The 14,023-nt window shown below is 38.6% G+C and overlaps 1 protein-coding gene across 4 annotated transcripts; it reads right to left on the minus strand.

Annotated features, from left to right (window-relative positions):
* Positions 1 to 2,998: 2,998 nt before the first annotated feature.
* Positions 2,999 to 9,344, minus strand: LOC136247201 (uncharacterized). 4 transcript variants are annotated; one of them, XM_066038843.1, is made up of 12 exons: positions 9,242 to 9,344; positions 9,010 to 9,159; positions 8,366 to 8,451; positions 8,285 to 8,320; positions 7,592 to 7,667; positions 7,402 to 7,454; positions 6,900 to 6,944; positions 6,267 to 6,317; positions 5,480 to 5,551; positions 4,388 to 4,460; positions 3,840 to 4,342; positions 2,999 to 3,435 (listed from the first exon to the last, which is right to left on the minus strand). In XM_066038843.1, the coding sequence occupies exons 1-11, from the start codon at positions 9,273 to 9,275 to the stop codon at positions 3,945 to 3,947; spliced, it is 1,074 nt and encodes a 357-aa protein (XP_065894915.1). In that variant the 5' UTR covers positions 9,276 to 9,344; the 3' UTR covers positions 2,999 to 3,435; positions 3,840 to 3,944. The 4 variants fall into 4 exon arrangements, with proteins under 4 accessions (XP_065894915.1, XP_065894913.1, XP_065894912.1 ...); XM_066038841.1 differs by having other exon boundaries at positions 7,562 to 7,667; XM_066038840.1 differs by having other exon boundaries at positions 7,402 to 7,455; positions 7,533 to 7,667.
* Positions 9,345 to 14,023: the final 4,679 nt, after the last annotated feature.

A 14,023-nucleotide genomic window follows, 5' to 3' on the forward strand; every position in this document is an offset into this window, starting at 1 on the left:
GATCTGCGAAAAGGTGTCTTAAAGCCTTTCCATACTTCCAAGTTTGACGAGTCATAACTCATCATGCATTTAACTGATTGTCTTAAAATTACATTCAGGAATAGTGCTATGTGAGGAGTGTAACGTGACCAAGTTTCAGGCTGGTACCATACACACAAATAAAATTATGGATTGCCAAGTACATGCATTGGAAAGGCTATAGACCCATTTTTGCAGATCTGGTCACATAATTATATTCATGGCTTTGCTAATCTAATGCATAATGCACATACGTACATGGGATTGAATAAGATACAGTGTATTATTGTACAGTAATAGGAGTTACAGTATGCAGAAAATCATTCATTACTTAATGTACAAACTTAACCATTTGTTAGCTATAAAGGCTTATAGCTTTGGTCTATGTGGTATTACAGTATCAGACAAACATGCAAACCTAGAAAGTTTTAATTCTCCGAAACACATTTATAAAGCCAGACAGCATTTCACATGAAAAAGCATTTACTTTGGAGCCACATAACTTCACATTGCAGCACATAACAGTCACACACAGTTAATTGACTTTTATGGTTTCTGTGTTCTACTATAAAAACAATGTAACATTTATATTGTGCAGTCTATCTAATCCTTTCTAGCAAAGAGCTACGGTACAGCTCAACTACAACTTCACACACGCATGGAGCTCCACGCATGGAACCACGCGTGATTTCGCGTGGAAGCATGCTTTACAATCCGTGGAAAACACAAATTCCACGGTAAAATAACCCACGCAAACAAGCACTGTCAACTCGTGAGACCTCCGAGTTTTGCGAGGATTTTCGCGTGATTTTCGTGGCGTGATCACGGACTCGTTCTTGCCAAGACTAGTACATAGCTACGTACGTAGCCAGACATGCCAACTCTCACGCATTAGGCGTGAGTCTCACTCTTTGGCTAGTAATCTCACGCTCTCACGCCTAACCCTCTGTTTCTCACTCTATTAGCTTAGTTCTCACGCATTTGTCACGCCTGATCTGCTTCATCATTAGCCCTGTGCTTAAAATTGGACAGCCCTGTACTTATTTTTGTACTTTGAGCATGCATCGACTTTTTTTTTTTTTTTTGGTCTTCACTACCAAAAATCCTAGAGCTGCACTGGAGTCTGGTCCACATTGCTGGTAGTATTTGAGGTCTCACTCCTAAAATTGTTCAGAGGTTGGCATCTCTGCGTAGCTCACAGCTCAGCTAGTTATTTAATTTGTCAATTCACTAGAATAGGCATACTACGTATATACTACATACGTACGTACTTACTAATCGCTGAAAATAGTTGGTGCAAATTACTGGTGCTTGCCCTACGAAGAAAGCCGGAAATAAGGCATTATTTGGAGTCAGGGATTTGCCATGCCTCGTTTGTCGTATGAGGCCAGATGCAGGGTGATACCGTTGTATAATTCTGATTATTCGGTGTTGGAGATCAGTAATAGACTGGATGCCGAAAAAGTAGATGTAGCTAAGCCCTAGAGCGCTGTACAATTTAGTGCAGAAGTATCACCTGAAAGGAACTATTAGGGACCTGCCACGCCGCAAGATGCCTCAAATTTTAACAGAAGAGATGAAAAGATTTATGGAGGAACGGTTGCGCGCGAATGATGAGGTTACAGCTAGAGCGATGAAGAATTTGCTTCTGGAAAAGTGGCTGGATCTTGAAGTTTCCATTCCCACCATCAAGCGGGTGCGGAGAAATCTAGGCTGGGTGTGTACAAGGCCTCATTACTGCCAGTTGATACGTGAGGTGTGTGCTGTTATTATTATATTTTAAAAAGTTTAATGCATGTGTTGCATAAATTTATGGCCTGCATATTGTATCAGCACTTCACTATCTCATCATTCTTATGACTGCTTGACATCATGCATTATATTTGTGACTATATCACATCATGTCAATATATCCACAATGTTTTAACATACCATACAAGTTTGGACTAGCATCTCAAAACTACTAGTGGGAATCTGACACATATTATTGTACTTGTATGTACAGCTCTAGGTGATACCTACAGTTGACCTAAAGCACACAAATACGTATGTAGCTAGAGCTCCCAAGCCATTATTCACTCTTTTAAAATGATGTGTTTTTAAACTTTAGCTTAATAAAAGAAAATGCTTGATTTGGTGCAAAGAGCAACAAAGAACTACTGAAAAATTTCAGGATGTCATTTTCTGCGATGAGTCAACTGTGCAGCTTGAGCAACACAGCAGAATTTGCTTTCGTAAAAGGATGCAGCCAAGAGTATTAAAGCAGAGGGCAAAACACCCCATTAAAGTGCATATTTGGGGTGGAATCTCTGCCCAAGGAGCAACCCAACTGGTCATTTTCTCTGGAATTATGAATGCCGAGCGCCTTGGAGCAGTGTACAATGCAGGATTGTTGCCATTTATAGAGGAACGTTTCCCAGACCACCATAGATTGTACCAAGATAACGATCCCAAGCACTCCTCAAAATACATTGAATGTTTTTTGAAAAATGAAGGAGTAAATTGGTGGTACACCAGTGCTTGAAATAGTGGTCGGACATCTGACATTTTCTGACCAAAATTGGTGTATGTCTGAACATGTTCTATTTTGGTCAGACATCATGTCCAACCAAAATTGGTATAAAATTTACTCAAACAAATGCATATCAGACTTAATATAATAATTTTTCATGGCAAAAGTATTCAATGTCTGAACAAGTTTTATAAATGTCTGATCAAAAATAGTTTAGTTTAGGTGATATGTCCTAGCATTTTTGTCTGCTTATTTCAAGCACTGTACACGCCACCTGAATCGCCTGATTTAAACCCAGTCGAACTGGTATGGGGATCTCTAAAGCAATACCTAAGAAACTCCACTAAACCAAAGAATCTAGCTGAACTGAAACAAGGGATTAAACAGTTTTGGCGGACTCTAACGCCTGAAGTGTGTCGGAAGTATATCAGCCATTTGAAAAAGGTGATTCCGAAGATAATTCAGGTGGAAGGTGATCCAAGTGGATATTAACTATAATTTATATACAATACAATACATACTGTTCCACATCATGTCAAAAATTATGCCTAAATCACTACATTGGGTTGTTCTAAACTTCTGACTGCTTTTTCAATTTTCTTTTAAGCTCCCTCCCCTGGTCATCAATTTTAACTATACAGTCGTGCCAGTCACTTTCTTCATCAGCTAGTTTTTCTGAAGGGTGAACTTCAAAAACTTTCTTCTTTACATAAGATATGATCTTGGGGTCTAGTTTTTGTTTCTCTTTCCCAGTCACCTTATCTTTCCCCCTCCCATTAATGTTACTGTTAATTCTGGTGGTAGCATCCACAAGCTCGTCCACCATTGCTGCGGCTAGAGATCTTCTGGTTTTATGCCTCATGATCATGGGGACGAGCTTGCTGGGGGGGGATCTGCTCATCTTCCTACAATAAATACAGATTAAAATTAACATTTTACACAAATGATAACTTACTAAATAAATATATATCAAGTATAAAGCTGTACTACATGTATTTGCACATACTTGTATTTCTGTACAAGTTATTGTAACTGTTTGTGTAATAAGCCTAAGGTTATAAGCATCGGGACTTCTACATTCGATTAGGGATAATGGAGATAAAAAGTGCAGGGAGGTCATCTACACCTACGCATAAAATAGTGTATAATTCCTGACTCAGTTGTATACCCATAACAGATTAAATCTCTACCGGCATCGCTACATTTTAACACGGCCAGTTCTGTCAAACATGTACAGTTTAATAAGTCTTCCAGGCCATTCTATGGTTTACTCCTAGTTGAATAAACAGATTGAGATACAAATATGTACCGGGTGACTGGTTAATTGCTGGAGGTTGTTGACTGCCTGTTCCTGCCTGCTGTTGACTGGCTTCCTCCCTCCTTTATAGAGCTGGCAGGTCCCTGGTTGATAGGGCTAGCAGGTCCTTTGTTGATAGGGCTGATAGGCTCCTTGTTGACAGGACTGATAGGCTCCTTGTTCCCCTTGTACATTGGGTTGGTAGTTCCCTTGTTCCCTTTGTCCGTAGGGCTGGTAATCCCACTGTTTCTCTTGTCCATAGGACTGGTAGTTCCTTTGTTTCCTTTGTCCGTAGGGCTGGTAGTCCCCTTGTTCCTCTTTTCCATAGGACTGGTAGTCCCATTGTTCCTCTTGTCCATAGGACTGGTAGTCCCATTGTTCCTCTTGTCCATAGGACTGGTGGTCCCCTTGTCCATAGGGCTGGTAATCTTGTTTAAAGGATTGGTAGCCTGATTGAGCCGATGGTAGTTGGTCACCCTGGAGGTATGATTGGGGGGTTGTGTCGGATCCATTGCCTAGGTGTTTCATAACAGGCTAAATTTCTAGGACTTTAATCATACCTGAGCTGGTAAGTGTGCTAACACTCTTACAAACACTCTCTAGTTGAAGAAGCATTTTCTCAAATCGAAATTCCTAGCAAGATAACAAATTAGTTCAATGTATTCATACATACGTATGTATACAAATGTTTTACAAAATATTAAATCGACTCACTATGACTGTTACATGTACTATATATATGAGGGAGGGTGTATCCATTCACTGGAAAGACTACTGGATTTGCAACGCCCAAAATCAGGGAGAGACTTTGGTAGTGGTATGTAGCATAATCATTGCTAGAATTTTAATTATCTTCGAATTCATGTGTGTTATGACCTCATGCCCTAACCCCCTGGTATGTGAGCACACTGAAAGAAACCTTATATATGCTATCACCAATAGACACTTATGCACAATGTCAATATGTGACCGGGCTTGCGAAAACAGGGCATGTGGGCACAAACTACATCCCATTGCTCTACAGGTCATATCTCTGTACTGGAAACGTATATTTCCATTCTGTAACTTGCATCATGATGCCACGTAAATGCTTACTAAGAGGTGAAAATTTCAATGCCATAGCATAATGGTACAAAACATTATGAGTGATGAAAATGTGAAAAAGTAGGCAAAAATCATGTGCCCACATGCCCTATTATCGCAGGCCCGGTCACATATCTTTAAGACGGTATGGTAACATGTTCGACTGTGCTAAATACTTTTTACAGCACATGTTAATATAATCCAGCTATAAGATGTACCGTGTAACAACAAACATTGGCAAGAATGTCATTTGCAGGAGCTGAATTTATTTTGCTGAAATGTACACCGGCTATAAGTACATCGGTGCTGCAACATAAGTATTTGGGACATTATAGCAACAAATTTTGGCAGAGAACTAAATTTGGCGGAATTGGCAAATTGTCATCAAATCGCCAATTTTTACATTTCGCCACGGTACATACAGTAGTTCATTAGTTAAAATTTCGATACATAAAATTTTAAAAGATGGCACATGTATAGTTAAAATTGCTGCAAAACACATCAGGATTGTTTATCTTCCCAATATTACAGTGCCAGTCCATAACAGTACACATTTAAAATCAATTCACCTGTTCATCATTGTATCTTCGGATATCTGCCTTCAAATTTTCCATCGATTCAGCAATGTCATTTATATCAATCTAAAAATACGAAATGTAGGCATAATTGGCAACATGAGATAACAAAAGCACAGTAATACACTATCTACTCTTAAAAGTTTACATACACAAAAAGCAAAGCCTTTGGCTACCAGGTTAGAATGATCACGTGATCATACAGCACTGGGACACATGTCAATGCAGAAAATCCTTCTGAGACGAGATTATTCCTCCAGAGGAGGCAGGGCTTTTTGATTAGCATTCTTTATGCGGAGAGCTGTGATCCCAGTCCATACCAATGCCGTGAATAGTGAAAAAGTCTTAGACAAAATGCTCCACACAATCTATGGTAGCATTAATCTGTGTTACAGGTTAATCACGTGTGTCCTTAATGCTTCCGCTTTGTGCTAAGCAATGCTCATTTCAAAACAAGTTTTATACACAAAATTGATGAGTACTATCTTCTTGGGTAATTTATAGTCTATTTTTAAATCAAAATTCATTGTCTGAAGCACATAAGTTGCTCTTGTAGTCTTTGTTTTTACTATCGTACTGAGGGGACACGCCCATTGTAAACACAAAGCACTATGCTATTCCTAGTAGCCTGAGAGGCCAGCAGTGTATTTTACAGTGCTGTTAAATGGTCATAGAGCTCGAAGCAAAACCTTTTAAAGCATTTTCAAGATGCTACTACACCAAAATTTCAAACTAGCCCAAAGCGACTGTCCTATAGCAAATATCCTATACACACATGAACCTGTTTGCCATCAAAATCGTGAATTATCATTTTCTTTGTAATGTCAACAGCCTATAGTACAAACAAAAGCATTGCAACATGTAACATATGTAAATGATATTGTATAACAATGAATAAGATAGGCCTAAGGAGCAAGATTAAAAGCTGCATTACTCCCCATGTGGGTAGAAATATTTGTTGTTTGATGAATATAATTTGTAGCACAGTCATAAAGTACAGTAGTGGACAAAAATGAATTACCCATTTCTGTTTTATGCAACGGAATTTCCATTCCGCTTGCACTTGACATTTTTGTAATGACGGCGGCTGAAAGAGTGGAGTTGGAATCACTAGCAAAAGAGCCCAGTGGAACACAAATGGACTATAGTTCAATGCATTAGACTTTGAACACTCGAACAAGTCGCCAGCCTTTTGAGTTGTTAATGTAAACAGCAGTGCCACAAGATAAAATGTGCACTAAAGCTGCCCTTAAATTTTAATAGCCGTCATCCTTGGATTATACTAAACGTCCTATTTCACCGAATGCCCTTACTGAACAGCTAGAGTCTGTAAAGCCAATCAGTGATCATACACTGTGCACATAAGAAATTCAAATGCAAGCATGCACACAGTGAAAGTATGAATTGTGCTTACCGAGTTTTTGTCATCTTCTTCAAGTGAACATTCAGGTTCTTGATGCTACAAGTACATATATTAGAAAATAAAACACCAAAATCGCATTAGTGACTCGACAAAACATGGAATAACCGAAACAGAATAACTGAATCACCAAAATTTATGTTGAAAACAATTCATAAATATTAAGCATATACACTCCACACATCTGCAGAATAGTCAATGGGGAAGGCAAAATCATAGGTCTGATTTTTATGTTGAATGCTCATAAAAAATCCACTCTACAATGAACTTTTAAATCTGCTTAGTTATAGAGACAGCACAATCACGCGAGTTGATAGTACTTTTATTAAATTACTAAAAGCCAACTGCTAAAAACAATGGTCAAACGAAGAATAGCTCAAGAAAAGAATGCACACAAATTTATCCACTTTGCAAATCAACGTACAACGAGCATACAGATCTTGATATATAGCAACCACATACAAAATAGGTTTTACTACTAAATGCTAATCCTTACTTTTGATCTAGGTGAGCAGGGAGGAAATTCACTGACATCAATTATAAAAGGATCCTGTAAGGTATTTGAAAAATTGTTTTATGTCACATAAAGATAAGAGTATAGTGTATTTGCATGACAACATGGCATACCTTGTCACCCCCTCTCTTTGTTTCATCTCCCTTGTCACCCCCTCTCTTTGTTTCATCTCCCTTGTCACTCCCTCTCTTTGTTTCATCTCCCTTGTCACTCCCTCTCTTTGCTTCATCTACTGTCATCTTGTCAGTCTAATAAGTGGAAATATCTCTCAAACCCACCAATACATAATGGCAAGAGTGTATAACATAGAGAAAGAGTGTCCTACTGGAATACACTCGCCAAGCACACTGCTTAAAGTGATGATGCAATAGGCTGTAATCACATAATGTGTAAATGATTTGATCCTGGCCAATGCACCTGATTGCTGAAGAAGCATGATACCATGCAAATGCCATAGGTCAGCAAGTTTATTCCACTAGTGCCATTGACACCAATCAACAAGCCTTTCAGTTGGAGTTTCAATTGCACAGTATACTCTAAATAAAACAATAAAGCCAAATTTCGCTATATCCCTGTACAGTAGCTGACAAAATAAAGTTTTTGTTCAATTGGCATTCCGTTTAAGCTCAAGGTGGCAAGCAAACAGCCCTATTTCTACAAACCAGTTAGCTCTTCACTATTACAAGTTGCATAGTGTTGTGTAATATAGAAAGACAAATATTTTGATGCACAATCGTACTGGAACTAAAGCCAGCAGCTTCCTTTATAGACAAAAGAATGCATAATTACGTAATAGAAAATGCATAATTTTGATGACGCACGGATCATAATAGTTACCAGCAAAACATAATACACTGTAACTTACTGCTGGTTTCTTGTTCTTTTCACCACCATCATCATGCTGAGTGTAACAGTACATGAGATATCCAATTTACAATTCAATTACCTTTAAACGTTTTCTTTTTCTCTTTGGTTGTTTCTTCTCCTTCTTCTCGGTGTCTGCTTGTTCTCTAACACACTCTAAGTAGTTACCTATGCACATATATACAATTTCAAGTTTGATTTGAGATCATCTAAAATCAATTTTTTATTTCAATCATTTAGACCATGGTCACAGATCACAGCACAGTATATATGATACCACTTGTACAATTTTCTCTGTCCCACTACTTTTATATTTTTTAAATTAATTATCAAAGTACCTTCTCTCTGGTCTACTCAAAAAGTACTTTAAGACCACAAGGCTTAACAATGCAGAATGCAGCAAAGGCCATTAACACCTGGAGGCTTTCTTCCTTGAAACATAGTCTACAGCCTCAAATTTTGGTTCAATGGACTTGCCTCATCTTTCTCAGCAAGATGGTGGCCATTTTTTAATGAAGGGCTGCACTACCTCCTGCAAAGTTATGGCCGCTTGTTGACAGACTTCAGGTCACTGAAGTAGAATATATAATTATCCCTTGAACTCCCTACATATAGTGGCAAAAATCGCTAAATAAAATTTCCGCAAAGTCGCTGTTCCGCTATTCCGTGTTTTATAGCCTCCCTCGAAGGATTGCTAGTGCTATGCAAACATGAATTATACATCACCTGTAAACAATAAATCAGCTTCATACTCCTTGTCCGACCAAATAACTCGGCATTTCCCATCGTTGATGCTTCCTTCAATAATTTTATCGCTCCGGATAACGCTAGTTCCCTCATCGCCGAAGTCCACCAAAGCATTTGGCTTGGTAGATCCTAGAAAAAGAATTAGAATGACAGGTACAATCTTAACATCGACTTCCAAGTACTCAACGAAAACTATAAGCCCTAAACTTACCTTCAGATACACGTCTTTCAGAGGTCCTGACCATTCTAAGTGCTAGAGTGTTCTTTCGAACCGTTCAGTTCAAGGCACGTGGTGATTGTGGTTAGAAGATCACGTGCAATTAAATTCTAGTATATTCGCTGTGCAGGGCAGGGGTGTGATGCTTTAGCTCCCGAGCTCCTGTGCTGAGATCACTGTAAAGTTTTTTGAAATCACTGTAAAGGTCTTGCCCAGATCCCCTGAATGCGACATATCTTGCTTTTTTACTGCGTGGGTTCCACGGTTTCCACGCGTGTTTCACGGATTTCGTGAGGGTTCCACGATCATGCATGGAATCATTGCGTAGTTCACCACGAGACTGCATGGTTTCACTAGGAAGTAAGACAAGTGAGTAAGCGTGGACCACGATGGCCGTGACAATGGAACCACGCATACACTGACGTAGAAACATGCGTGATCACGCGTGGAATAGTGAAGTTATAGTTGAGCTGTACCGTAAGCAGAGAAGATTTTCATTAGCCAAAAGCATTGACAGTAGTGTGTAACCAAAAATGGACAGCAATATCATTTTCATCTTTACTGTGTGTATCTTCAGTTGTTTCTATTCAAGAAGTCTTGCACAAAGTAAGTATGCTATTGTGTAAAGCGGCTATATATGAAACTTTTAACTAAGTCGATTGTCATATTTTTTTTTATAAACTGATAAAATTACTCATCAGACAAAATCAAACTAACACAACTGGTGTTAGCTACACTACCATACTATTGGTTTTGGTTTTAAGAGAAATCTATTCTGATTGATGGGTCATTGCAGTGGCAGACACACAGAGATCCAATTCTATGAACTTGGTAAACATAACTTTGTGTTCAAGAAAGATACAAAGCTGAAATTTTCTTTGTCCATTAACCTATGTTGGTGCTCACTACTGTCCAAATGTCATGACAATAACCTTTTCCAATCTGAAGTTATGAATCGCCAAAGTCCATAAATTGGATGTGTGTGGAAGACTCCTTTTTGCAAATCCGGCACATTTGAGGATGGATATAAATGTTGTTTGTCTCTACTATCAGGTCGAAACCTTCCACTTTGTGAGATGAGGTCATGGTTTATGGTGAAGATTGGTTGTTGGGTTATACAAATAACTCACAGTAGTGGTTGCTTGTGGTGTGCACTGCTCATTTTGTTGGTTATGTGATACCATGATGACATACATGTATGTGACTGGAAAACCATCCAATTCATTAGCTTTAGCTGCTTGTACAGTGACTACTCAGTATGCTAGTATGCTATTAACCTAACATTTTTCCACAATTCTTTCATTGCATCATGCAATAACAGGTAAAAATTTGAAACTGATAGCATACTTCTTCATTGAGTTATCAGAAATCTGGATGAGTGGAAGTAGTATTTCACATGATTTGTTGTAATTAAGGGTGATCTTCCAATATCTGGTCTTGTTGCAATTTTCCATCATGCATCTCATATTTACAGCTTGCTTCATTGACATTGATCGTAATGGCGGATTATGCAACTTTGCATATAACTATGATGTTTTCTCCAATTCGGATTTTGCAACTTGCTGTGGTCCAGAAAGCGGCGAAAGTTGGGATGATGGATTTGACACCTGTTATGACTGTGTTAAAACAGGTATGTGTAATGGTATATGTACTGTATGTATTAGGTAAGTATCAGGTAATAAGTGAGAAGTTGATTGGATCAAAACTCTGCTTTTTTATCACTTTATAAAGGAAAGTTATACAACATAATAATTTAGCAGCTAAATTGGAAAGATTAGTAAATTACAGCATTTTTAATGCTTGTGTATGGATACAGTGTTATTTCACTCAATAGTAAACACTTTCAGTAGAATTATGTTCATAATATTATATCAAGGATATAATAAGGGCACGCATTAATCATGGCATTATCATGAACCATGATAGTGGTTCATAATAGAGATTGGGGCAAAAGTTTTCAAAATACTAAAATAGAATGCACGCCAAAAGCAGCCTTCCGGGCTTTGGATGTGTGTTCAAAAACCTTCTAGACTTTACTCTGGTGTTGTAAAGACTGACCTGGAAGTATAAAACACAAGGAAAGTGATTTTGGGAAAAATTCCAAAATCGCCTCAATTCTCCATCTTCTTATTTTGCGCATCTACCAGGGGCAGATCTAGGATTTTTTGAAAGGGGGGACTAAGAGACATAGGTAACTAGCCAGACATTAGAAGATACCAAACCTTCTCACAAGGCCCTAGCTAGTTGTAAGATTCATGTAGTATCCATGGTCTAGTGACTACATTAGTGTGCAAAGTCACACTAGCATGCAAAGCATGCGGGGGTTTAGGAGCATCCCCCGCAGGAAATTTTTGAAAATTAGGCCCTCTAAAGGTGAATCTGAGAGTATATTTAGCAGTTTTTAGTGGAAAATAATGGATCTTCAGTTTATCAAGACACACGGTAGTGTGTCGTGCGGCCCAAGAAGCCGGCGCGCCACACCCGTGAGTATATTGACAGGAAGACATTTTCACACCTTTGTATCTCGGTGATCACTTATCTGATTGGAACCAAATTTGCTACACAGTTGCCCGCCAGCCAAGGGAGTCTACAGTCCAAATTTGAAGGAAATCGCTCCAGCCATTTCCGAGATACGAGCTGCCAAAGTTTCGTTTTTTTTTTCTTCGTTTTTTTTTTCTTCTTCTTCTTCGTCTTTTCGCACACTTGCAAAAATTACTATAACAAGCAAACGCGTACTCCGATCGCCTTTAAATTTGGCACACAGAAAGGGAGTCCAAAGGCGAATCCTAGCATCAAATTTGGTACAAATCCGATGAATGGTTCAGGAGTTATTACCGATTATTCGCGTAAAACAAGATCGATTTGTTTTCACGCCTACAGGGTAAACCGCTTCATGGAATGAGTTGAAAATTGCTATGTAGATGGAGTAACCATCGTAGGAGTGCCTTTTGGTTGTTTGAAAGGAATCGAGATAAAGACCACGGAGATATGACACAAAACCAAACCTGTGTCACAATTACGCGATCGATTTTTATGAATAAAAAAGTATTAGTTTTCACGCCTACTAGGCAAACCGCTTAGAGCAATGAGCTGAAAATCGGTGTATAGCTGGAATAATCTTCATAGAAAGTCCTTGCAGTAGTACAGAAGAATCGGATTACAAACCACTGAGTTATGATTCGAAAGCCAACTCCGTGTAGCAAATGCGAGATCGAGATACTCTAATAGAACAATCACCCTAATAGAGCATTCGGCTAGTTTATTTATTCCATTATAGAATTTTATTACATCACAAGTTATTCTGTAGTGAGTTCAGCTGCAAACAGTTAATCTTATAGACAGTTCAGCAAGAAGACAATCACCATGTGGAGAGTTAAGCAAATATATCACTATAGAGATTCAGAACATTACAAGTCACACTGAAGAAAGTTCAGCTATAAACAAGTCATGCACTGTGTAGACAATTCAGCTACAATTAAGTCACTCTCTAGAGAATTCAGCTACACAGAATTCAGCTACACACAAGTCACTGTGGAGAGAGTTCAGCTACAAACAAATTACCCTTTAGAGTGATCAGCTACAAACAAAACACTTTGCAGGGTGTTCAGCTGCAACAAATCAACCTTTAGAGCGATCAGCAATGAACAAATCAACACAAATCTACCTGTAGAGAGATAAGCTAGAAACAAATTACCCTGTAGAGAGTTCAGCTACAAAAAATCACCCTGTAGAGACATCAGCTAGAAACTAGACACAATGTAAGGAGTTCAGCTACAAGCAAATCATCCTGTAGAGAGTTCAGCTACAAAAACAAACCAACCTGTAGAGCGATCAGCTAGAAACAAATTACCCTGAAGAGAGGTCAGCTACAAAAAATCACCCTGTAGAGATATCAGCTAGAAACAAATCACCCTGAAGAGAGGTCAGCTACAAAAAATCACCTTGTAGAGAAATCAACTACAAACAAAACACTTTGCAGAGAGTTCAGCTACAAACAAATCAACCTTTAGAGCAATCAGCAACAAACAAATCAACCTGTAGAGAGATAAGCTAGAAACAAATCACCCTGTAGAGAGTTCAGCTAAAACAAATCAATCTGCAGAGAGATCAGCTATGTACAAATCACCTTATAGATAGTTCAGCTACAAACAAATTACCTTGTAGAGAGATCGGCTACAAACAAATCACCCTGCAGAGAGAACAGCTACACACATATAAACTTATATAGAGATCAGCTACAAACAAATCACCCTGTAGAGAGATCAGCTACAAACTAGACACAAAGTAAGGAGTTCAGCTACAAACAAATCACCCTGTAGAGAGATCAGCTACAAACTAGACACAAAGTAAGGAGTTCAGCTACAAGCAAGTTACACTGTATAGAGAGTTCATCTACAAGCAAATCAACCTGCAGAGCAATCAGCTAGAAACAAATCACCCTGAAGAGAGGTCAGCTACAAAAAATCATCCTGTAGAGAGATCAGCTAGAAACAAATCACCCTGAAGAGAGGTCAGCTACAAAAAAATCACCCTGTAGAGAGATCAGCTAGAAACAAATCACCCTGAAGAGAGGTCAGCTACAAACAAAACACTTTGTAGAGAATTCAGCTACAAACAAATCAGCTTGTAGAGAAATCAGTTACACACAAATCAACCTGTAGAGAGATAAGCTAGAAACAAATCACCCTGTAGAGAGTTCAGCTACAAGCAAAACACCCTGCAGAGAGTTCAGCAACAAAGAAACCACCATGTAGAGAGTTCAGTTGCAAACAAATC

The sequence above is a fragment of the Dysidea avara genome, chromosome 2 (genome assembly GCF_963678975.1).
Source record: "Dysidea avara chromosome 2, odDysAvar1.4, whole genome shotgun sequence".
Classification (NCBI taxonomy): Eukaryota; Metazoa; Porifera; class Demospongiae; order Dictyoceratida; family Dysideidae; genus Dysidea; species Dysidea avara.